The following is a 25270-nucleotide window of genomic DNA, read 5'->3' as shown; positions in this document are numbered from 1 at the left end:
GGGTTTGTTGAGTCCAACCAATGGTAGAACTCGGCTAGGGTTTGAAGAAATTCCACTGGTTTGATTTGGTTTAATTTGGGTTTGATTAAAATCTGAGTTTTCTCTGTCGAACCAGTATTTCCCTAATCTGAGTTTTCTCTCTTGAATCTGTATTTCCCTAATTACTCCTAAACTACATATCCAATCTTTCTCATCTTCAGAAGGGTGTTAGTATACATCGCGGGGGATTGAATCCTAGAGTTTGACCTTCATCTGAGAAGGTTGACTTTTCTGTTGATCATGTTGACTTTGAGTTGACTTTGGGGTTTGAGTGCGTTATTGAGATCCTGCTTGTGAGATTAGATTTGGAATACCACTAACAGGTCTGGTCTTGCACCAGATCTGCTAGGGAAAAAGGTGAACAGATCATGGGGGAGAGACAAAAAAAGGCAATAACCTCAATCTCAAAAGACAAATCTGATTCTATTCCATATTCAAATCGTATGTATATATCAAGCCTTACAATGTATATATAAAAACTGAAGAACCCAATCATGATTAGTCTAGGAGAATCCCATACACAGACTTGAGGGAGTGTCCTGACTCTCGACTCAAAAACATAAAAAAAAGAAGGAAACCAAAATAGACTATATATAAAACTGTAATGGAAAGGACTGGACATATACCAGCCTCAGTAAAGCTCATTAAACAACTTAGAAATAGTAAAACAGGAGAAATATTTGCCTAAAACTAACCCATGACCTGAACTGAAGATAAATCTCCTAAAATCTTGCAATTCTGGAAATAATAAGCCTTTCAAAGTCTTCAAACTAGACCCCACAAACTGGATAAGCTTTATCTGATTCTGTGAACCAAATTTGAACCATGGGCTCAGTTATGAACCAGAAAATTGACACAAAACCAGAACTGCAAGGCTGCTGCGATCAGGTTCCTGCATTAGTAACTTGTGGGAATTATACACCAAAAGCCTAAAACCTTCTTTTTGTTGGGGGGGGGGGGGGAGGGTGAGGGATGGGAGTGGAGGAATTAATGAGCTTTATTAATAAAATGAGTTGTATGGGAGAGCTGAGCCCTTAAAACTAGCACTGTACACAAAATCCCAAAAATCAACCAAAACAAAGGAAAAGATTCATGAATTAACCTAGGACTAATGAATCAACAAAAGACTAGTAAACTCATAAACAACACCACTTCCTTGCCAAACCTAATGAAGACTAAACTCGAACCAGGGAAATCCAGTTGGAATTTAGCTAAAAAAATAGGATCACAAGGTGGATTAGGACAGAAACAGAGAAAATTCTAACAATCTCACCTGTAACTTTGATAAATAGAAAAACGGATAAGTGGATAAAATAGGTTAAGAATCCACCTAAACCTCAGGTTAGGGATACACCAAAGCATGCAAAGAGAATCGACTCTTCCACTAAGGAATCTGCCTAGCATAGCTGTAAAGGAGATTAGGCAACCCAAGGAGTTGGAGGGGCACCTAGGTGCACACAATGATAATTTTATATAATTATGAGTATATGCAACATAGAAGCCATATCAATGCAATATGAAATAAGGGTGCGTGTTCTCTGTGGGGAAGCGTGGCCGCTGCGCATGTGCGGCGGCCAATGAGAGGGCGCACGGAAGCATCATGGGGGGCGGGATTTCCGCCTTTCATATTCGCCCCCCACTGTCTGGGCGTGGGCGATACACTCCCCCAGTGAAAACTTTTTTCCATGATATAATTATGCTAGTAATGACCTAATATGAGAAAACCAACATATAATAAACACAGCAAAGGATAATACAAATACATTCATCAAAAGACAAAGCAATAAACATCAATCAATGTAAATTCGTTTAAGTGTCAAAAAATTGATATAATATAAGGCGTAACACCACAAAGCCACAAGGTGATGCCTAGGCATCCAAGGCAGTCATCCTTCTTACATCAAACAAGGCGTGTTGTCATCTTGGACCCAGTAGGTACCTGAAAGCCTAGGAGATGCCTTGACAACTATGCACCTCAGTATTCACTTGGAATCCACCAAATACAGACAAAAACCCACCAAGTACACCCAGAGCATGTGATTGGCTTAGGAAAGTCTGGAATCCATATAAACAAACCAGAAAATCTGAATTCTTTATTTCTTCAAATCAACGTGTCAGCTTGTAGACCAGTACATATATTTTGCTATTCCAAAAGCATGTGATCGGCTTAGGAAAGAGCTTACACCATCCAACCAATAGGAAATAAGAGCTTACATCATCAAATTAATAGGATTGCTCCAAACTAACTTAATACTGTAACAACCAATAGGAGCCAACTCAGCTTAGAATAAAATAAGCCCAAACCAAAATAAGCTTTACAATAGACTTTTAGAAGACCCCACAGCTTAACTAATTATTGAATCTTGTATTCCTATTTCCAACCCATTTTAGGCCCATTAAAGTGGCCTATTACAACAAAAATCCTAGGACCAAAGGCCCAACACATAAGTAACCTAACCCAAAGCTTATTTCCACTAAAGCAAGCCAACTTCTATGGTTTATCCGCATCAAAACCCATGCAGAGAATGGGTGGCTATGTAAGATGCACAGTAGTACGTTGCCAGTGTCATAGATGAAGGGATTGCCCCCAGTTCTGGAATTCGACACTCACAGACTTCCCAGCAAAGCATACTGGCATCTTGTGGTTTAAAGTTTAATCTCTTCTATACACCCCTTGTACAGGATGGATTCAAATACCACAAAAGCAGGCCCAGACCATCAAATAACAATGACAAACAGTTACCTTGAACAAGTATAAGAAAACCAGAATTACAGAACTGAACACCAGAGAAAAAAAAACCGTTTTTCAATAGTTACAAATGAAATCCAAATGTGAACACATTATACAACTTCCACCTAGGTAATAGGTTAACCAATTTTCCTGTCCTACAGTTCAGTCTCTTTTTTGACTAGAAAAAACAGTTAACTAAGATACAGGAGGGGGGGGGGGAAATAACATACCATAACAATTCACCAATGTTAGGACTGAAATTCAAGGGTTGTAGTAAACTTTTTTTTTTTTTCTGAATATTCAGGAAAATTGAATTATTACTAGGGTTTGTAAGGCCTGTGACTAGATTTATTTTCTAGTCCCAGATCCAGGCATCCAGCCCTTTAAATCCATGGCCTTGTAGCACTACTTCAAATCTCTCTTTTGACTGACGAAATCAATAATCAAAGTCAAATAATGTAATTAAGTTCTCAAGAAAATAACAAATTAAGAGAGGAATGAAGAGCACTCACATTCCCAATTCTAGAAAGCAAGAGAAATTGTAGTTGAGGATAAAGGAGAACGAGAGACAAATTTGGGTGGCACAAAGAGCGACAAGGATAGAGAGAAGGAAAGATATTTGAGGGGAAATGTAGCGAAAGAGCAGAGAACCTTTTTCTCCCAGAGAGAGAGACATCAATCCCTTAACTGATGCACACAGAAACAATGTAGATGGGTAAGTTGGGAACCTCCTCTTTGTGATTCGATTGCTCTAAATACAATCTGGTTTCAAAGAGATCGGACGGTGCACGATATGGAATCAGATTGCAATACGAAACCTCTGTTTATTTTGGCTGGGGGTGCTGATCAAACAAAGTTGGTTATCTGGAGGCATAGAAAGGGGATTAATGGTGGCAGCTGAGAAGGGAAACAAAAGAATTAGCCCTCTCGGATTCGAGGTGTACAGTCCAATATATTACAAAGAAATCACAAGCTCCGTGGGAAACTTGGTGGCACTTAGATCAAATTGAACATCTCAGATCTCTTTTTCTGGACACACAATTCTGTTTTGTACAGAGAAACTAACTGGAATGCAGATATTTTGTCAAGACTGCAATTACCAGAAGATCTCAATAACAGTGTAGCAAGAGATGCTTCGGAGTCTCTGTTTATAAGGTTGTAAATCATATAAATCTGTTATATTATAAAGGCACTATAGGGGGGACTGCTAGTTCGATCCATTATCTCTAGACAGTCCCCCTTCCTCTCCATCATCTCTTCTCTTCTCTATCCTCTCAGTTCTGGTGTTTAGGGTTCTAATCAGTTACATGGTATCAGAGCACAACCATTAGTTGTTTGTTGACTTGCAGCTCTGGTTTGAAGGTCTTACAAGGTTTCTCTAAAAGGGGAGAAGCACCCTATGCTGCATACTACTACAGATTAAACCCTAGTTGATGTTTTCAATGACAAACTAGGGTTCTACTTCAACTTTCTACTCTACTGCTTTCCTGAAGTGCAAGATTGATTGGAGATTCACAAGTTGAAGCTGCGGTTCATTCTTGAAAGCTGCTTCTACTTCTATTTCTGATCCAACTAGTGGATCAATATTATTCTTGAAGACTATATTCATTGAAGGCTCGACCTAATCAGGTTCTTCGAAGCCCTTCTTCTTATTCCCTGCGGTGCTCTAATTAGGGTATAATATCAGGGTTTTTTTTTATATATTTACAAGCACTCCAATCGATCCAATATCTTGCAGTGAGTTCTTTGGGATCTGATTCCCCTCTCCAAGTAAAGCACTCAATCTATCTACTCTGCTGATTTAGATTTTAAACCCTAACTTTGATTATTGTTGAGATTTGGGTTTTCAAACCCTAATTCTAGTTCACTTCCAGAGCCGGCTGTGTTACTACTGCTACTACTAATTGTGATTAATCCGTTATCTTTATGGTTGATTTTAAACCACCAAAGGACAATGTCCAAGTTCAGATCACTACTATTAAACTCTCCGGAGTTTCCAACTATCTCTTATGGGCCCAGGCAGTATAGGCATACATCCCGCGTGTATGATCTCTATGAGAAGCATTTCAATTTCCAACATGGAGATAAAACATTGAGTAAATATTTTGCCAGTTATTAAGGCATGGTTGAAGAACTCCAGATACATCAGCCACTCACCACTGATTTGGATCAGTTGAAACAACAAAGAGCTGAGTTCCATGTTGCAAAATTTCTAGTTGGACGATATCCTAACTATCAATCCGTGAAGAGTCAACTACTCACAGTGGAGAAGGTCCCTTCTCTCAATGAAGTATTCTCTCGTATCAATCGTCTAGCTAATCCATCCAAAACTGATACTACTCCCAAGGACAACTTAGCCTTTGTTGCCAATCGTGGTCAAGGATGTGGTCGTAGCCAATCCAGAGGCCGTGGTCGTGCTACTGGTGGACGAGGTACAGCCCCCAAATACCTTGGATATCCTTTTACCAACAACAAGGAAGCTTTGAGGACACATTCTATGGAACTAGGTAGTGATTTAGTACTTATTCGCAGCATTCTAACCCGTGGGACAGAAAAGGAAGGTACTGATCTATCATGTTTCTTTTATTAAATTTTTCTTTGCATACTTAGCATGAAATTCTGCACATATGATTTGTTTGTTTGTTTATTTATGGCTGTCCTTGTTCAGAATTTCTGCATGTATGCTGAGATATATGAGTTGGATACCCTTCTCAGCCTTCCTACCTTTAGGATAATTTTTTAGGTTTCCTAAACCTGTTCTACACCACCTAGTCAGTTTATGTTATCTCATCAGCTAAGGATTGGTTTAGGAAAAAAAAGGCAGTGATTTAGTACTTATTCGCAGCATTTTAACCCGTGGGAAGGGTGGGTCCTATGTTGCGTAAGGGGAGTCAATCCGTCCGTATATGACGTTTGCAATCACAAACCTCTATCTAACCGTTCCGAAACTACTTGTATCGGTCCCGGGTTTTCCTGATGGGCCGGAATCGCCTCACTTACATTCAGCAGAAACCCCACGAACTGCTATATTAAATAATCTAAAAATCTTTTGGCCTCCTCCAACACGTTGGAGACCCCCAAATATATGCTAATTAGGCCCTTCTCTGTTTCTATGTTAAAAACGGAGTCAAGCTAGCCTCTCTTGTTTCCAGGAAGAACCACTGAGAGATCGATTGTAGCCAGGATCAACACAATAAGGAAGAACAAATTGAATATAACTGAAACTTTATTGCTTTTTTTTGTTTACATATGAAACAAGAAACATAAAAGGATAAGAAGAAGAAAAAGGGGATATAGAACAGGAGATAGGATCAGCTCTCTCAGTCCATCATCCTCTCACCCAAGGCCTCTCAGGCTCTCACCCACGGTCTCTCACCGTTGCCGCGTCTCACAGCTTCAACCATAACTCTTTTCTCTTCAATCTCTGTCCTTCTCTGCTCAGCCTCATACTCTTATTTATAATAACCCAATTACAAAGCAACCCAGTCCAATCTAATTAAGAATTAAATAAATCTAGAAAAGGAAACTAATAATTCATAAAACCTATAAAATAGACACTTCCTATAAAATTTAGCTGTCATACATCAAAATAGAAACTTCTAAAAATAAAAATGGTAACAAACTGATTTTTTTTTTTTAACTCGAATATTACCTGGGAACCGGGCCAGCCCCTAGAATTTTATCAATAATAAAAAAATAATAAAGAATACATGGGGGGACATACCACCTTACCCCAACCCAAGGAGCAACAACACTCTTGGCCTCACCACAACTCCTAACCCATACAAAGAGAACAAAAACACAAGTGCTATTTTCTGAGAATTGGCAGACCAGCCTATCCTCCCAAAGAATACCCTAAAAAACCCCCGAAGGGAGAAAGCCCTGCTGGAAAGTGTTAGACGACCCAGAGTCACAAGCAAGATTAGCCAACCAATCAGCCACCCTGCTACTTTCACGAAGAGCAGAGGTCACGAAAGCCCGGGCAGAAGAAACTAAATCCAACACCTCCTGGAACCAGTATCAACCCTTCCACAAGCTACACCTCTTTTGGTTAACCATTCTGACAGTGGACTCGGAGTCCGAATTAACCACCAAGTCAAAAAGACCTAAATCTTAGCAAAGGGCCAAACCATCCCTCAAAGCTCTTAGTTCAGCAATCGAATTAGTGCAAGCACCATAAAAATTAGAGAAGGCTGACAGGACTACACCATTCGAGTCTCTGATGACCCCTACACCCCCTCCATAGCCCGGATTACCCCGACAAGCACCATCCACATTAAGCTTTATTGAAGCAAAGGGAGGACACCAATAAACTGGTAAAGGGCGTGTCAGCTTGGGTGTTGGAGCCAAGAGCCCAAAACACTGTAGAATCAAGCCGTCCCTTACCGACCCCAACCGGCCAACCTTGGAGGGTAGATGAACCTCCTTTACCCAGGCTTTAATACACTCAACTATTGAACCAGCAGTGCGGCACCTTTCCCCGTGCCTTCTATAGTTTCTCTCCTTCCATAGCTCCCAAACAATCAAAGAAGGCAGGATTCCTGTGATATAAGCACTAAGGCTTTTACAACTCGCTAAACCCTGCCAAAGAGAGATTCTACCTCTGACATCCTGAGAGGGAATGGAAGCGATGTCAAAAATACGAGAGAAGTAACCCCACACCTTGGAAGCCATACCACCAGACACCAAACAGTGATCAGTAGTCTCCCTCTGTGGACTCCCACAATAGTTGCATTTCGAAGCCAGGGGAATGCCCACCAACATTAAAGAATCATCTGTGGGAATCCTTCCATTAAGGAGCTGCCAAGAAAAAAATGCCACCTTCAAGGGTACAGATTGGTTCCATATCCACTTAGCATAAGGGATCACAGGTGAAGCACTCCTCACTCCGTTCCAAGCCGACCTAGTTGTGAAACAACCATCGCTAGAGGGGGCCATGCTAAGACATCACATCTATCAGAGAGCAAAATTAGCAAAAGTAATGCTTTCCTTGACAGCCGCCGAATCAATGTGAGCTAGAATGTCCTATCTCCAAGCTCCATCCTCCCCCAAGGCATCCTTGACCCATCAAATCCAAGTCCACTAGCAGACCATTGTCAACATGGTCAATCATAGGGCCAACGCCAGTCCAGTTATCCAGCCAGAAGGAAATATTGCCAGATCCAAGCAACCACCTTGACTTATCCATTAAGAAACCCTTAAAGGCCAGAGTACTACACCAAGACTTTGAACCAACACCATGCGACCCTGCTAGAGCAATATGGAAGTTTCTAAAGAACTTAGCCCTGAAAAAATCACTCCACAGAGAGCACTCAGAAAGGACCCTCCAAAGGCCCTTAAGCCTGAGTGAAAGGCCAACATCCTCCAGACGCCTAACCCCCAGCCCCCCTTCATCAAATGGTCTACAGATCTTCCTCCAACACACCCAGTGCCTACGCTTTCCCCACTCCGAGCTGCCCCAAAGAAAATCAACAAAGATCCCATATAATCTCCGAATGACTGCCTTAGGAGGAACCAACGTTGCAAGAATGTGGATGGGGATAGAAGCGAGGACATGTTTCAATAGCGTAACATGTCCCCCAGAAGATAAGAGCCTTCCCTTCCAGCCTGCCACCTTGTTACGTATTTTTTTTAAACTGAAATTATAAGCTACCTAAATGAAATAAAATATACTTTCCAAAACTGAAAAATAGAAACTAAATTATGGCAGCATTAGGATAGAATCTTTCTCCACTTGATGGGCCCACAAGATCTTCTAAAAAGCATCCCCACACAAGGTAAATATGGACTGATACTGTTCACGTGAACAGTACCATAAACTGTGTTTGGTCTTTTCTTCTTAATATTTCGATCTACATCAAGGAGACTCAAGTTGATCATGCCACGCAGGATGAGGATCATGGTGCATGTATTGGGAGAGGCAACACTCAAGGTCCACGCAGGCAATTCAGACCTGAGGAGGAAGCAACTGACATGGGCATGGATGTATCGAGCTTGTCTGGCACACTGGATAATGTAGAAGTCAGTTCAACTAAGAACCACTCTACAGTGGGATCGATGATAGGTTGCAACAGAACACGAAACATACAAATTGGTTGGAAGGTAAAAGAAGATAAAAGGTAGAAGAAGACTGATAGAAGGATAGGGTTTGAGTATCTCAGTCCTGGGTCTCTCACCCACAGCTATCTCAGCTGTTGAACAGGGAACATCCTCCCAAAGTCAAGTGCAAGGATGGCCTCAAATTTTGATTCATCAATTCATTCTCAATCTCTTACAATGGCTGCCTATTTATTAATTCAGACCAACTTACAAAATTAGAAAGTAGAAAATAGCAACTAATGAAAATAGTAACTAATTGAAAATAGAAACTAATTGGAAATAGAAACTTCTAAAGGCTTTATAATGCAGCCTTCTAAACAAGTAAGGGCAACCAAATTAGAAACTACTAGGCATCAAACTAATGGAATTAGAAACTACTAAGCAGCTGTTGCCGGTCAAAGGCCAGTTGTTGGGAAATTTGAGCAGCTCTTTTAGGGTCTTCTAAAAACTCTGCTGGCTGGCTCGACCTGGTCTTGCTAGGCTGCCTTGACCTGGTCCAATCCTGGCCCAATAAACTTCGTTCGATGGGGCTGTGACACTGTTCACGTGAACAGTGTTTTGGTCTTTTCTTCTTCATGTTTTGATCTAAATCATTAGATGCCATGAGTTTGGGTGAGTAGAGGATCTGGGCATTGGCGTGCACCATCCTTCACAAGACAGAACCCCAGTCCATTACATCATATTGATAGTGGCTTTGAGAGTATCAGTTCAGCTGTTAGGTATTGTGGATATAGTGGTAGATCATCCTTCAAGAGACCGATCCAGCATTTGGAGGGATGTTGGCTATGAGGGTGGCTTTGGTGGTGGACCATTCTTCAAGATACCAATTTGGCATTTGGAGATGGTGCCTATATGGTGGTGGTCATGGTGGATCTTCTAGTTCATTTCCCAGCACTGAGTATGGGGGTGGATCAGTTGGTGTGTCATCTTTCGTCAACAGCATCTTCTTGTATTCGAGCCAACAATTTGTGCTGGCTCCACCCAGTTTCAGTCTCAGTGAGCCATTCCCTAGGTTAGGATACCTCTGATATGTTGCTGATGGGGCTTATAGGTGGGAACATATGGACTATCAGAACAATTGTGCCTAAAACATGTAATGGGAGACATATGTGGTGCATTCTGAGGAGCGGCTACGATTTAGTCAATCATACACAATTCGTTGAAAGGGTCCGCCAAGAAACTCCACATGGAATTGAGTGGTAAATGTTGTATGCTTGTTTTTCCATTCTAATGTATGTTTTGATTGTTTTAATAGCTTATTAACATTTCTAAGAGCTAAATTATATGTAGACTCAATGCTTATAATAGGGCTAGTGTACAGCAGCATTCAGTGTAACCTAGCACACTTGGGTCGAAACCACAAGTACCATTTTGGGTGGATTTTTGTGAAACTAATTCATGGAATGTGTAAAATATAAAAAATAGGCAATAAATAAAAAAACCAGGTAAAAAAAAATTCTGATTCTCGAAACCTTCGTTTCGAGTTTGATATAAAAAATACCAGGTTTTGGCCTAGTTTCGGCAAAAACAGAGATTTCGAACCTTGATCTCAATGCATACAACTACATGTTTATGCATACATGGTTTAAAGTATCGCACTGTAAAAAATCGTTTCATCTAGGCCGATACGTATCAGTATCACAGGGTATCGAAACGATACAATGAGATACGTCTCTTTTTTTCTTTTTTGAAAAAAAAATGGTATCGATCAGTATCGCAATGTATCAGCCGATACGTGATACCGATACTTTAAACCATGTATGCATATAATTATATTTCCATGTATGCATATATAGGATTTAATAGTGGATTGAAATTGATAGAAAACAAATGAAAAGAAGAAACAAAGTTACAGGTACTTCCACTTATGATAAACATGAAAACCACCAGGTAGAGGAACAAAGCATTTTGCCACTTTGCTCACTAATCAAAATCCCTAAAATGATTCTCTGTTTTGCAATCTACTGCTTGCCCATCATTAAATCACTAGTGAATCAATTCAATCGCAAATTCAAGGACTGGATAAGCATAATCAATGAGCATAATTTAGAGAAACAAACAAAATCCATACCTTTAGCAAGAACTTTATCTTCTGAATCCATTACCTCAGTGGTCGGCAAAGAGTTCAAGTCAATACCCCTGTGATCATCAATCAGTAAGAGAACTCAAAACACTTGCAATTGGATGGGTTGAGAACAGAATGTTGCAGGGTTCACATAAACTCAACTAACTGACTTGATTACAAATGGAAGAAAGAAGCACATATTCTGAACTAACACAGACAATGATTATTTCTTGCTATTTAAGTACAATGTAGAGGAAAAGAACACCCACCAAACCAACATGAGCAAATTTGAGAATTGATTCCTGTACTGGAGACAAGAACCCAAAAAAAAAATTGCCAGATTTGTGGGTGCCCTCCAAATAAAACTAAGGGCTCACACAAGAACTAATCCCCATAACAAGGTGAAGTTCCAGTATATCAACCACTGAAAAAGAAGCCTCAATCTCTTTGTTCAGTTTGGCCTCATTAACCATTAAATTCAGAATATCATGCAAAGGTTAGCAGCAAACACATTATCTTGAAAGAATCAAACACTAGCAGTTGGAATGCAAGAAATCAGAAACTCATAAGAACCCTCAAGCTCACAGAATAACAAGACGAAAAACAGAAAGAAACCCAACTCAAAGAGTCGGACAAAACAAGAAAAAAGACAGAAACAAAGACACCGGATCTGAACATGAAAGAACAACCAAAAGAGGCAAAAAAAAAAAAAAAAAAAGTGAAAGCTTTAATCCACGAAAGCTACCTTGAAGAATGCGACAAGCTTTGATCGAGCAAACCCTAAGAGGGGGAAACATAACACCAAAAACCAAGAAGACAAAAAGGTCTCTTTTTCTGTGTGTCATAAGAATTCTCCCTCTTTCCCAACAGGTTATGGATGTCAAACACAAAAGCACAGCTCACAAAAACCGTGAGAGAGAGATTAATATAAAAAGAAAAGGGCATAAATGAGTAGCAGCAGAAGAGGTGATAAAGAACTGAAGAGAGAGAGAGAGGTTGAGCAGGGAAAGAGAGAGAGAAGGAGAAGTGACCACTGTACTGTTCCGGTGGTTGGGGCGCATGGGGAAAGACAGAGTTGTATGCTCAACTCCAGAGTCTAGCATTAATGTGTTGTCTCCCTATCTCTGGTCTCTCCTTAGGTGGGTTTTCTCTTCTCTTGTCTCTCCTCACCTCCAAACGATGCTGTTGCAGTTGCTGCTACTGTGACGGAGAAGAAGTTTGGAGCTGGGGAGTGGGGACTGGGTAGGCTTTCAGAGTTTTTGTTCAGATTGGTCAGTGACCCGGAGGCCCAACTGCTAGCTGGCACATGAAAAGTAAAAAAAGGGAGAAAGAGAAAGAGAGGAAGAAGCTCAAAGATTCGACCAAGTACTTGATCACCCAGTTCTCCATTGACCACCTGGGAACTGGGTAGGTTGGGATTTGGGAATGAAAAGAGGCTTCTTCTTTTCTGGTAAAATTTTGGTTCCCATTTCCTACTTTCTTTAGAAGATATGGAAAATGTAAAAAGGAAAGAATATCATGGTCTCTTAGATAAAAATTAAGGAGAGTGTTTTGTCCACAAAAGTTACTTAAGTTGGGTGTATTAAAGAGTTTTCAAAAAGGGTAGATATTCTCTATGGGGGAGCGTGGCCCTTGTATGTGTATTGGGGCCAATGAAAACATGTATGTTGGCATCATAAGAGATGAGATTTTCACCTTTCATGGGGGTGGGGCAGTCATTTCATTTACACTCCCCCACAAAGAATTGTCTTCCTTTCAAAACCTATTCGAAAGTAAGATGAGATTTTTGCCTTTCATGGAGATGGAGTAGTCATTTCACTTACCTTTGTGGATAGGGGTAGACTCCCACACAAAGAACTTTCTATCTTTCAAAAACTATTTGAAAGTGACATATCATCATTTACTATCAAAAGATGTTATTTCATGCACATATTTCGAGTTCAAATGTGAAATGACAATATTACCCTCATTACTATTAGAGTATTAGGGAGAAAGTTCTCTGTCCAAGAGTGTGGCCTAGCACTCCCATAGTCCCATGAGTCTTTCTCTCTTCTCTCCATTTGAAAAGACACATCCACCCCCTTGTTGTGTGGAGGAGAGATAGACACATGGGAGTGTTAGCGTAGGCCACACTCCCATACATAAAACTACTTCTCATAATATCATGGTTCTAAGTATCGGTATCGTATCGCCCGTATCAGGTGATATGTACTGGTTTTGCTAGTCACCAATACCGATATCATGTTGATACCGTATCGATAGTACAGTAAAGACAAGGGGAAAATGGTCAAAAAACTCATTTTTAAGGAGATTCAGGGATAATTTTGTCCGATACAACCAATACCGTATTGATATCATATCGATTTTACAAATTATTGATACCAATTCCGATACCATGTACTAAAACCATGCATAATACTAAAAAGTCAAAGACATAAGGTTACAAAGTATTTGACACCTTAAGAAGTGTTAAAAAGAAAATACCCAAAAAATCGAAAATTTCAATAGAATAATCTATGTTATTGTGGCAAAAATTGTTGAAAAATCTCTTCCAAAAATGAAAAGAAGGAAGGGAGGAGAAGGAGACAATCCTAATAGTTTGTGAATATTTTTGGATTAATGAGAATGAAATGATTAAAAGGGTTGAAGGAACACTACCCCACCCCCCAAAAAAAAAAATCCTTTTTAATATAACTTGTAGATTTCCATGTAAATACTTACAGAAAAACATGAATATAGCCTATCTTTTTTACCCCATGGGCCATGTTTTTTTCTACCATGTGGGAGTGGAATTGGCACTAGAATTTTGGAAACATATGTCCATATCTACCTTCAATCTAAATAAATATTCAAAAAAATTGAAAATAATCAACCATTTCCAAGAAGGAAAGCTATATATACTAATATACCCAGACCATTGGGAGATCTTTTCTCCAACGAGTTACAGCTATAAAATAAAATTTTGGTTTTGTTTCATTACACCTCTACAAGTAAGTTTGGTTGGTGTAACCTGACTTATTTACCTTTCAATTTAATCACTATAGCATGTCAACTTCATGGCAAAACTGGTTGTTGACTCAAAAAATAATGAGCAATGAAATCTTAAACCTTAAACCCTAATACCTTAAATTACGAGACCTTGGGACGTGTACAAAAACCCTCCCTCCATATAGATGAATCCTCCATGAATGAAGAACTTAAGGAAGGAAATTGCGACTAAAAAGAGAGGTTGTCGTAGAATTACAAATGAAGAAAAAAACAATGAAATTGAAGCGATCGTCAATTGCAAGAGGACAATTGTAGAGATAGTTGTTGATTTTGTTTTCATGGTTGTTGAGAGATGAGATGAGAGAAGATTTGCAATGAGAGGGAGTCGAAGAGAGCTAGAGATGTCACTAGGGAAAAGGGTTGCACACATATGGAAGGGAAGAAGGGGATAAGAAAAATTACTATCTTCACCCTTATAGAATCATGTAGTGAGCAAAAGGGTTTTAAAAAAATGGATTTATCCAAACCATCTCTAATAGATCTGAAATAAAATTTTCAAACATGTAAGAAGATGTACTAAGGGTAAATACATGCATATCAAATTTTCAACTATCAAAACAGCCTCACAGAAAAAATGGTCATGGATTACAACAAGATCAACAATGTTAAACAATCAAAAAACCAAAAGCCTAAATCAAAATCTAACCACATGGCATAGGTAAAAATTATGCAGCCACTTTCAGACAAATCTGCACAACCATTGCAGGATTGCTACTATCTTTGCTTGCTATCTATGAATTCTAGATAATAAAAAAAAACATCTTAATACCATTGAAAAACCTACAACAGCAAGAAATTTGACATATACCTTGTATCAAGATCTGAGACAATAAGGAATCCAAGTCAAGGATTGAAACCTATTCAAGTATAGATCTGAAGGAAAGAAGAGAAAGAAATTAGGCTTTTGTTGTGTATGTGAATGAGGGAGAGAGCAGGGGCCATAGGTATATATAAGAAAAGAACAAATGAGACTAGTGTTGATGTGATTCTGGGACCCGGATCCTCAGCGTGCCAATGCGCCCAACGCGCATCCGACAACTGGATGGCTCTTGGGATGCATGTCCAATGCAGCCGTTGGATGTGTGTTGGGCACGCCAATGCATCTAACGTGCATCTGATAACTGAAAAGCACTTGGGATGCGTGCACAATGCTTCCAACCATTGGATGTGTGTTGGGCATGTCAATGTGTCCAACGTGCATCCGATAGCTGGAAAGCACTTGGGGTGCGTGCCCAATGCTTCCAACCGTTGGATGTGCATTGGGCTTGCCAATGCGTCCAACATGCATCTGATAGCTAGAAAGCACTTAGGATGCATGCCCAATGCTTCAAGTCAATGGATGTGCACTAGGCACACCAATGCGTCCAACGTGCATCTGATAGCTGGACAGTACTTGAGATGCGTGTCCTAGTGCTGCCAGTTGTCGGATATGCACTAGGCTTGTTGTCGCACTGGAGAGGATCCTCTTCTATGATCTGGAGATTAAAGCCATCATATTTCTATTTGTATCACAAATGTTGGATTGAAATATTTTCACAAATGGATTGTTGTAATTGTTGTAAACCTCATACACTAATATAGGAGCTTCAAAATAATATTTGGGAAAGGGGTTAAGCACATGATTATATGGTACAAATGTATCATATCAAACCCTAAAAAAATTATGGTAAAAAGAACATTGTCAGGTTGCTTGGAGTTGTGCCTAGACGACACAGGAGCATGCAAAATTGTCCACCCCCATGAAATGACAACTCTTGGGATGCATGTCCAATGCAGCCGTTGGATGTGCGTTGGGCACGCCAATGCGTCCAACGTGCATCCAAATGCTGGAAAGCACTTGAGATGTGTGCCCAATGCTTCCAACCGTTGGATGTGCGTTGGGTGCGCATCAATGTGCATCTGATAGTTGGAAGCACTTGGGATGCATGCCCAATGCTTCCAACGTTTGGATGTGCATTGGGCACGCATCCAACGTGCATCCGATAGCTGGAAGCACTTGGGATACATGCCCAATGCTTCCAACTGTTGGATGTGCATTGGGCGCGCCAATGCATCCAACGAGCATCCGATAGTTGGAAAGCACTTGGAATGCGTGCCCAATGCTTCCAATAGTTGGATGTGCACTAGACGCACCAATGCGTTCAACGTGCATCTGATAGGTAGATAGGACTTGGGATGTGTGCCCTGGTGCTGCTAGTTGTCGGATATGCGCTAGGTGCACTGGAGAGGATCCTCTAACATGATTTTGAAGATTAATGCCATCATCTTTCTATTTTAATCTCAAACGTTGGATTGAAATATTTTCACAAATGGATTGTTGTAATTGTTGTAAACCTCATAATATAGGAGGTTGAAAATAATATTTACGAAAGGGGTTAATCACATGATTATATAGCATAAATGTATCATATCAAAGCCTAAATCAATTATGAGAAAAGAACATTGTCAGGTCGCGTGGAGTCTATGCCCAGACGACACAGGAGCATGCAAAATTATTGCCCCACCCCCATGATATAACAAAAACTCATCTATGTTAATGCCGCTGTGCTCACTCTCATTGGGCCCCGCACCGTGCAACTAGGCTGCGATCTCTTGCCCAAAATTTATTTTACACTTAATTAAGACAATGTGATGATAAGAAAGATATTGACATGTGTTCCCAAGCGGGGAAAAAAAAATGGGATCTCCTTAATTGACTTGTATTTAACAAATATATATGCTTTTAAGATTTTATCCACTATTTAGCTCTAAATGGTTTATGCCCTACTGGCAACAACTAGTAAATTTCCTCAAATAAAAACGTAAGCCCTCTCATGTCTCAACAACTCCACGCATAAAAGGCTGCCACAATTTGTATAGAACTTTATTGTAGTTTTCAATCAAATAACAATAAGGTTATGTTTGGAAGTCAAGAAAACAAAAATTTTAAACAAATTTAGAATGTGAGGAGAGAGACACATAAATCAATTATTATGTCATCATGATTTTTGTTTTTTATATATATTTTTTTCTTGGCTTGCAAACATAACCTAAGAGCGGAGGGGTTGTTAGTTTAACCGATCACAATGAGCGGGCATTTTTTAGACAAAAATATGAGTCCTAGGGTATTTAGACACTTCATATGCAAAAGGGAGTAAATATTCTATGAGAGGGGGGGTGGGACAGTCATTTTGCCTTTCCTATTTTTAGGAGCAAGCACCACGCAGCCTGACAACCCTCTTTGCCTCTTATTCTATTTATGTGATTATTGCTCCAAACCACATATTCCCTTATCTGCACTACCGAACCTTTGATCCGGTTTTCTTTCCCTTTTTTTTCCTCCAAATTTATGAGTATCTTTTGCTTGTGTGAGTGGAATACGTAAAAGAAATCCCCCTCAAAAAAGTTTACAGCTTGAGGACTCAAGCTCCACTTCATTTAAGGGGGGTGGGAGTGGGACAGTCATTTTGTAATTTAGATTCATCTCCACTTGATGGCATTTTTATAATTTACTAAAACTTTAAAATAGTCCTCTATCATATGGACTATCCCATATCTTTGTGTACAAAAATTATCAAAACTCTCTCTCTCTCTCTCTCTCTCTCTCATAGAATCAGTCAGAATCAGCCTAAGCCCTAAGCCCTAAGCCCCTAACCTTAATTTTTGATTTTCTGTAACAATTGGCGAATGGGGATTGGTCAGAATCAGCCTCGGCTAATTCCCATCCAGGAGATCAGATCCTGAGTTTTAGAGCACTGGCTGGGAAGACGAGGATGAGAAACACCACACCTCCACCATTGCATATCAGCCATAATATCTCAGGAAGCCTTTGTAGAGCTACATAAGAACCAAGAAAACACTTGTGTGCAAAATATGTAAGTTGATCTCACCCTTCCCCCTTAACTGAAACCCTACATGGTGCCACTATGCTTTCTTAATTAACTTTCCTCATAACCTCAATCTTGATATTCTTGACCTGTATCTTCAAGCAATTATTAATGGACAGTAACCAGTAGATAGACACAAGTAATTGAGAAGAAGAAAGCAGAACTAACCAGGGTAGATAACATTTAAAAAAAAGAAAAGTTCAGAAATGCTAGACTACGGGAATTATATAATACTTCCTTAAGATAGAAATGTGTGGCATATTAAAAAAAAAATTACAAAAAAAATGCAAGATTACATTACAGTCTATAATTCATGTAGTACATATCATCTTCTAAGTACCTTGGTTTATACATAAAACTACTGCGTGATCTTATCAATAAACATAAGCAATGGAAGCTCTGCAAAAAAAAAATGGAAAGGTTAGAATGAATCTATACAAGTTGTAAATACAGACTAATACCTAGGATGCAAAATATAGAAACTGGTTTTGGAGGGTGATCTCCTTACCCAATACACCCAAAGTTGATTATATTTAAAGGTAAACTGTACAGTATACAAGTACAAAAATAACCTAATACTGTAGGATACAAGATAAAACAGGTATATACAAAACCATCCAAGTTAGTCAAGCAATGAGCAGAAATAATAATCTAAAATAAAGTCACCATCCAAGTTTTATTGAAGAAATTGAACGAAATAAAGTCACCACATAAATATTTCTGTCTGGTAAAAGAAGAAACAACTTTTATGTTTAAGGCAAAGCAAGTCCAAAGATGGGCATGAGTGAATGAATAAATCAAAGATTGAGCTGAAACATGGATCGGGGCATGGGTGAAAATAATAAATCTACGATGGACACAAGTTGCAGGATCAAGTCAACCCAGAAAGCAGGGGTGGCAAAAACTAGCCCGAACCGGTAAAATCGACAGGAAAAAACCAGACCGAAGATCAGACTGGTTTTGGAATTTGGACTGGGGTATGATGGGACTGGCTCAAAACCAGACCGCACCAAACCAACCGCTGTCCAAACCAAAGACCAAACTGAATGAAACCGATCAAAAAATCATTGAGTATGAGCTTATGAATAGGTGAATTGATTATCCATTGATTTCAATATTAGTAAGAAGATTTCAGTTGTACGGGGAATTGTTACAAATCTATAAGTATGAGGTTATGAATAGGGAAATTGATTTGTAACAATGCTTCCATTGATCTCCTTGCTCACTATACAAAATTAGTTGGGTAATTAAATGAATGATACGATAATAAGGTTCATTTTGTGATATCAATACTAGTTTTTTTTTGGATAAATGATATCAATACAAGTTATCTTCTCACTGATTAGTTATCCATTGATTTCAATATTAGTTATCTTCTCTTTACAATGATTTACTATGTGACACTATTTATCCATTAATCTCAATATTAGTTATCAATCTTCCCCCAACAAAAAGTTCCTCTTTGTTTTATAACATGAACGTATCAAATCAATTTCCCTATTCTTAGCAGGTTGTTTACTTGTTTGACTTGGGGAAGATAATTTAAAGTGTTTTTACCGAATCTTTCCTCACTATAGGTTAAGAATGTAAGATGTCATTGTGGTTCAAGCCCGAAAACAAATCGATCTAAACCGGTATTAACCTGATACTAAAAAACCGAAATAAACCAAACCGTACCGACAAAAAACCAAAGTTCCTTAACGGTTTGGTTTTGGTCTCACTCATTCCCCAACCAAAATCGGGGCCGAACCAACTGTTTGACACCCCTACCAGAAAGAAAGGATTCAGATTTGGGGTATATAAATGATTAATTAAATTCTAAATCTTCTAAAATTACAATTATTTTGTATAAATGATTCTATATTGTTATTAATAAGATCAGCTGCTATGTATGTATAGTTAGTTTCAGTGCAATGTCTAAAGATCTCCCGATTAGGGATAGATATGGCTTCCAGTGACAAACTGAACTGCATCTTATCTAAATGTTTAAGCATATTAATGATGATTACAAGTTATAACAAAACTCAGATCCTTTTATTCCCCTTTTATGCTTCCTTTCTTGCTCCCACCTTGAAAATAGAACATAATAAGTGGAAGAGAGGATCCTAATTTAATTGTATACACTTCTATCTAAGGGAAATTATCAGCGCTACCCCCTGAGGTTTGCCAATATTTTAAGGCACCCACACGATGTATGGAAATATCAACCATTACCCAGATTTTAACGGGGTTAACCTATGAAATGCAATTAACTAAATTACCCTCTACACTAAAACATAAAAACAACCAGCCCACTATCTCTTGTCAGGGGAACTTTCAAGAAACAACGTCTCTCACCTTGATTCTCATCTTCCCATTATAAATCTTTCACTCCTTCACCAGCAATATGTATAGTATTCGATCATCCCAAAAAAACCAACTCCATTACTGCAACTAAAGATTAACAATCTTCAACTACGCTCGCTGTTTCCTTTCTGCAACTTTGTTCTGCTCCCCTGTTTCTGTTTGGAATTAACTTCAATCTTTAAAAGAAAAAATGAGGAGGTTGTCAATAATCAGTGGCGTTACTCTGGCTATTCTTATCGCAATGACGGTGACCCTACTCCTACGTCGGAGGGTTCGCTGCTACCGTCTGTGGATCGACCGACAAGCCTATGGTCGGATTTCTTGCAAGATAGGTTACCAGATCCATTCAAAATCTTGGAATGACTCCCTTTCGAGCTGGAGAAGGATGACATGGTCGTCTCTCCTTCTAGGATTGACTGGAAAGAAACTCCCAAAACACATGTCATCATGCTCGACGTCCCTGGTAATTATATAATTAATACTCACTGCTAATAATTTCTTGAATCTTAATTTGTCTGATACTTTGAAATCGATCACTGGATGTATTAATTAGGGCTGAAGAGAGAGGAGTTGAAGATTGGGGTGGACAAGAACAGAGTGCTGTATGTGAGTGAGGAGAGGAAGAAGGAAGAGGGAAAAAAAATTGCAACCTGCAAATAGTTGCAGGTTGTGGCTGGAGGTTGATGAAGATGAGAAGTGGCAGCTGCCCCTTTTCTCCTCCACCTGCAGGTCTTCAGTAGACCTGCAGTCTGAAAAAAAAAACACTTGAATTAAAACCTTGAAACAGGGGTGGGCTCTGGCCTCTGGGGACGAAAGGGGCGGGAGGGCATGGTGGAGGTGGAGTTGGAGTTGGGGGAGGGTAGGTACAGAAGAGGGGCAAGGTGTGGGGGAGAGGGGTGGGAGGAAGAAGAAGGGATGTGTTTGGTTCTTTTATTTGAAAGGGTAGAAAAGGTAGTTCATACACTAATAAGGGTAGAATTGTCTTTTTCAAAAAATAACCTGCTGAAATCACTACTTAACAGCCCTTGACTAACGGTAGGGGGTGTGTGTGTAATTTATTTTTTTTCTAAATCAGGGGAGCTGCTGATAAGTTCCATACTTTGTGGGGGAGCCTTAAAATATTGGCAAACCTCAGGGGGTGGCGCTGATAATTTCCCTAGATTTAATCGTTCTATAGAGGACACACTCATCATCCTGATTGAAATTTGAGTCTGAATCCTGTATGTCTAATTACATAATATGCTTTATTAACAAGAAGTCTTTGATGTCTATTTTTACCCAAAAAAAAGAAGAAGTTTTGAAGGGGTTTTTTTTTTTTTTTTTGGAGGGGGTTTTGGGGGGGAGAGGATTGGGGAATGAAAAATAAGCAAATATATACACATGTTCTTTCTTCCCATCACAACAAATAATACTTAGTTGATAGTAAAAACCATGAAAAGTTTAAAGACATACGGATACAAAATTAATAAAACAGAACATTGGAATTAAAGAAACAAAATGCCACCAAACAAATAGCTAAAGATAAACCGACAAACTCACCCAAATTTATCAAGTGACTTCAAGAATCGACATCACAAAACCTCATTTAAGTATAGAAAACACAAAGAACATACAAAGAACACGATCAAATCAAACAAGAATATAATTCTTACAGAACTCAAATCTCAATCAAAATAACATTTTTAATCAAAGATTTGGAACATGGGCATCAAATTAAAACGAAAAGACAAAAAAATTCTAGAAAAAAATCGATGGAAAGGGCTTACGAATCAAGACGATGAACGCTGACCCTCACAGGCAGGGCTCTCGTCGAAATTCTTGGAAGGGTACTTGGCAGTAACCATTCCAACTTCAAACACCAAGTCCTCACCGCTGGACCGAATCCCTGTGATAGACCACCACTTGAAGAAAGCACGAACACGGATCCCGTCTAGCTCTGCGATCCGACCTTCAACAAGCTTCCCCGTAATCTTCTTTGAGTAGGTAGCAAGGTAGTTATCCGGAGGGAGGGTAATTTTACAGTGATCACCAAGTTTCACAGTGAAATCACCGGAGATCCGATTGAGTGTATAATCAAAGACATTAGTAGGAAGCAGTCCAACAGGGAACCCATACTTCATCAGCTGGTCATGTGCCGGCGACAACGTAGGATTAGGATTAGGGTTAGGGTTTTGAGAGAAATTTGCAGATGAGAGAACCACAAAGAGGAGGAAGATCGAAACCAGGAAAAGAGAAGTCTCTGCCATTTTTTTTCCTTTTTGGTTCCTTGTTTGGGTTTTTGACTGAAATCAACTACTTTCTCTCTCTTTAAATCATAGGGAATATCGACAACTTTATCGGGAAAGTATCTGGATGAGTTTGATTCTTTATTCTTTCTTGTTAAAAAACAGAGATTTTCAAATCAGATTAGTCGACGAACAAGAAATGCATGGTTCTAGTTTGACCAAACTTTTGATTTAGATCAAATTGTGGCCTAAAAGATAACAAAAATTCCCTTAAAAATTTAGAGAAAAATCAGAAACATCCTTTTCACAATCTCTCTCCTCCATTAATGTATGGGAAAAACTGTGTTTAGAGAAAGGGATTAATTAAGGTTGCAAGAGAGTTGAGTTGGGCCGAGCCTTTAAAACCCTAGCTCAATTTTGAGTCCTCTTATATGGGCCCAGGTCGACCCAGTCAAGACTGATCGAAATCTCATATTCTTTTTTTTTTTTTTTTTTTGGGTGCAATGATCTACTCACTTTGATTGATAAAAGGAGTTACAATGCTCAGGAGATCCCTAGGAAAGGGGGGCTCCCTAAAACAGCTGACAGGATAGGAGAGTGCCCACTTAGCCAAGTTGTGTGCCAATCCGTTCCCAGATCTGCTGATAAAGACAAAATCACAAAAAGAGAAGGAGGCTTTCAGGATGCCGATATCCTTCACAATACAAGAAATGTAGTGGGGAATAGGGGGGGGGGGGGAGAGGGGGCCAAGCATTCAATGAGGGAGAGACAATCCGACGAAACCACAAGAGATCGGATCCCCAACTTGCAAGCAGCTAAGAGAGCCAGCCGAATTGCCAATGCCTCACCAATCATCGCTGGAGCCAAAGCAAAATGATCGGAAGCGATCAAACAGATGTCACCCCCCGGATCAAAGACAACACACCCCACACCAAGGGCCTTGGGGCTCGATCCAGTAGCCGCATCAACAAAGAGGGAGAAGGTTCCCGAGGGGGAGAGAGGAACCACACCAAGAGAAACCCCCAGACCAAAGAGATGTTGCTCGGGGGAGGGAGATAAGCGCATCAACTGAGTTCACCGAAGCAATCCAGGATCGAAACGGGGGAACCGAATCCTTGAAGCATCTAGCATTCCTAAGCTTCCAGATTTCCCAAGCAACAACCGCATGTGAGGAGAAGAAAATCTTGCGCTCCTTCTTAGATGCCCCAAGTAAGCAATTCCATTTTAAAATCCACTCTGATAGGGAGAGACCAGGAAAAGCATCCACCTTCAAGGACACAGAAGAAGCAAACCAGGCTTGCATGGCAAGCGGACAGTACAAGAGAGCATGCTCGGTAGACTCTGCATCAGTCCCACAACCACTATAAATATCTGAATCCACGATTCTACGCTTCTTCAGATTATTCAATACTCCAATGGCTCCCAAACAAGCTTTCCACAAGAAAGCTTTCACTTTTGGGGGAGCAATTGAGTTCCAAATACACCTCCAAACCTCTTTTGGAGTCGAAACAGCCTTCTTAGCCGAGACTGAGGAGCACTGGGTCAGTTGCGCACCCACCCTATACGCAGACTTGACCAAGAAGATACCATTCAGAGTAGGGCCCCAGCACAGTTGATCATCGCATCCCTCAGAGCTAATGGGAATCTGTAAAATGCACTCAATCTCGAAGGGTAAGAAGAAGGCACGAAGCTTCGCCACATCCCACTTAGCATGTAAGTCAATGATGTCAAACACCCAGATAAAGGGGCAATCCGGGGGGCGGGGGAGATGCAGCCGAAAACCCTCCAACGCAGGAATCCACGGGTCATCCCAAATGTTAATGGCTAAACCATTTTCGACTGTCTACAAGAGGCCCTTGCTCAAAAGCTGCCTTCCATGTAAGATGCTTCTCCAGGCCCAGGAGGGTCTCCCACCAGCCTGAGCCGACAAGAAGGAAGAGGTCGGGAAATAAATACTCTTCAGTAGCCTTGCCCAAAGAGAATCCTCCTTCGTAATCAGCTGCCATCCAAGCTTAGCCAGCAAAGCTTGGTTTTGGATATTTAGGTCCTTGATTCCCAACCCTCCATCTAACTTTGGGAGATTTAGGCACTCCTTTGCCACCCAATGGATTTTCCTCTCCTCCCTCTTTTGACCCCAGAAGAAGCTACAGCTAGCCTTGCTAATATCATCTAGGAGCCCATGAGGCAGTCTAAAGTGAGACATATTGTAAGATGGGGAGGCCGTAACCACAGCCTTGATGAGGACTTCTCTCCCAGCTTGAGACATCAGTTTTTCCTTCCAACCTGCAATCTTGGCAATGGTTCTATCCTTAACATTCTGAAAGGCCGCCTTCTTGTTCCTTCCAATCTCTGAGGGAAGACCAAGGTAGGTCCCCGGATTAGTCAACCCATCAACCCTAACGATTCTGGCAAGGATGCGTCTCAGTCTATGGGGAGTATTCGGGCTGAAAGAAGCTGAGGACTTCTGCCCGTTAATCATCTGCCCGGAAGCCTCACAATAGAGAAGAAGCGCATCCCTCAAGCTCCTGAAAGAGCCATGATTGGCTTGGAGGAAGATGAGGCAGTCATCAGCAAAGAAGGAGTGCGTAATAGTAGGGCTAGAGTTCTTAATTCTCAAACCACTCAGGCTCCCATCTGCAACTGCCCCAGAAATCAAGGAGGTGAGGCATTCCGTGCACAAAACAAACAAGCTAGGAGAGAGCGGGTCGCCTTGCCTAATCCCCCAGGAAGGCTGAACAGACCCCTTCTGGGCTCCATTGAGAAGAAAAGAGTAAGACACTGTGCTCACACATTGGCTAATAAGCTGGACCCACTTTCCACATAAACCCATCTTCTGTAGAATTTTAGAGAG

The 25270-nt window shown here is 40.2% G+C and overlaps 2 protein-coding genes and 1 long non-coding RNA gene across 6 annotated transcripts in view; 1 reads left to right on the top strand and 2 right to left on the bottom strand.

Moving 5' to 3' along the window:
• The window catches only part of LOC122649542 (VIN3-like protein 1), a 17715-nt gene extending 5781 nt beyond the window's left edge, over window positions 1-11934 (bottom strand). The window contains exons 1-2 of one of the 2 annotated variants that reach the window (XM_043842733.1): window positions 11680-11934; window positions 10941-11008 (exon numbers count right to left, since the gene is read on the bottom strand). In XM_043842733.1, the coding sequence (XP_043698668.1) occupies window positions 10941-10971 (31 nt within the window). In that variant the 5' untranslated portion in view covers window positions 10972-11008; window positions 11680-11934. Of the gene's footprint in view, window positions 1-10940; window positions 11210-11679 lie in introns of those variants that run through there. The other variant, XM_043842734.1, reaches the window with a different exon arrangement.
• LOC122649553 overlaps window positions 1-25270 on the top strand; it is a 26434-nt gene extending 1164 nt beyond the window's left edge. The window contains exons 2-4 of the long non-coding RNA XR_006331307.1: window positions 11875-11885; window positions 18718-18723; window positions 25259-25270. This is a non-coding gene — a long non-coding RNA (uncharacterized LOC122649553). The remainder of the gene's footprint in view (window positions 1-11874; window positions 11886-18717; window positions 18724-25258) is intronic.
• On the bottom strand, window positions 18049-22469 carry LOC122649548. 3 transcript variants are annotated; one of them, XM_043842743.1, is made up of 4 exons: window positions 21961-22469; window positions 21847-21850; window positions 20790-20794; window positions 18049-18247 (listed from the first exon to the last, which is right to left on the bottom strand). In XM_043842743.1, exon 1 carries the CDS (start codon window positions 22438-22440, stop codon window positions 21964-21966), a length of 477 nt encoding a protein of 158 aa, XP_043698678.1. In that variant the 5' UTR covers window positions 22441-22469; the 3' UTR covers window positions 18049-18247; window positions 20790-20794; window positions 21847-21850; window positions 21961-21963. The 3 variants fall into 3 exon arrangements, with proteins under 3 accessions (XP_043698678.1, XP_043698680.1, XP_043698679.1); XM_043842745.1 differs by lacking the exons at window positions 20790-20794; window positions 21847-21850 and adding an exon at window positions 20803-20813 and having other exon boundaries at window positions 21963-22469; XM_043842744.1 differs by lacking the exons at window positions 20790-20794; window positions 21847-21850.

Source organism: Telopea speciosissima, chromosome 2 (assembly GCF_018873765.1).
Source record: "Telopea speciosissima isolate NSW1024214 ecotype Mountain lineage chromosome 2, Tspe_v1, whole genome shotgun sequence".
In the NCBI taxonomy this organism is placed as follows: domain Eukaryota; kingdom Viridiplantae; phylum Streptophyta; class Magnoliopsida; order Proteales; family Proteaceae; genus Telopea; species Telopea speciosissima.
Note: the sequence above shows the minus strand (reverse complement) of the source record. Positions and strands in the feature narration are given on the sequence as shown.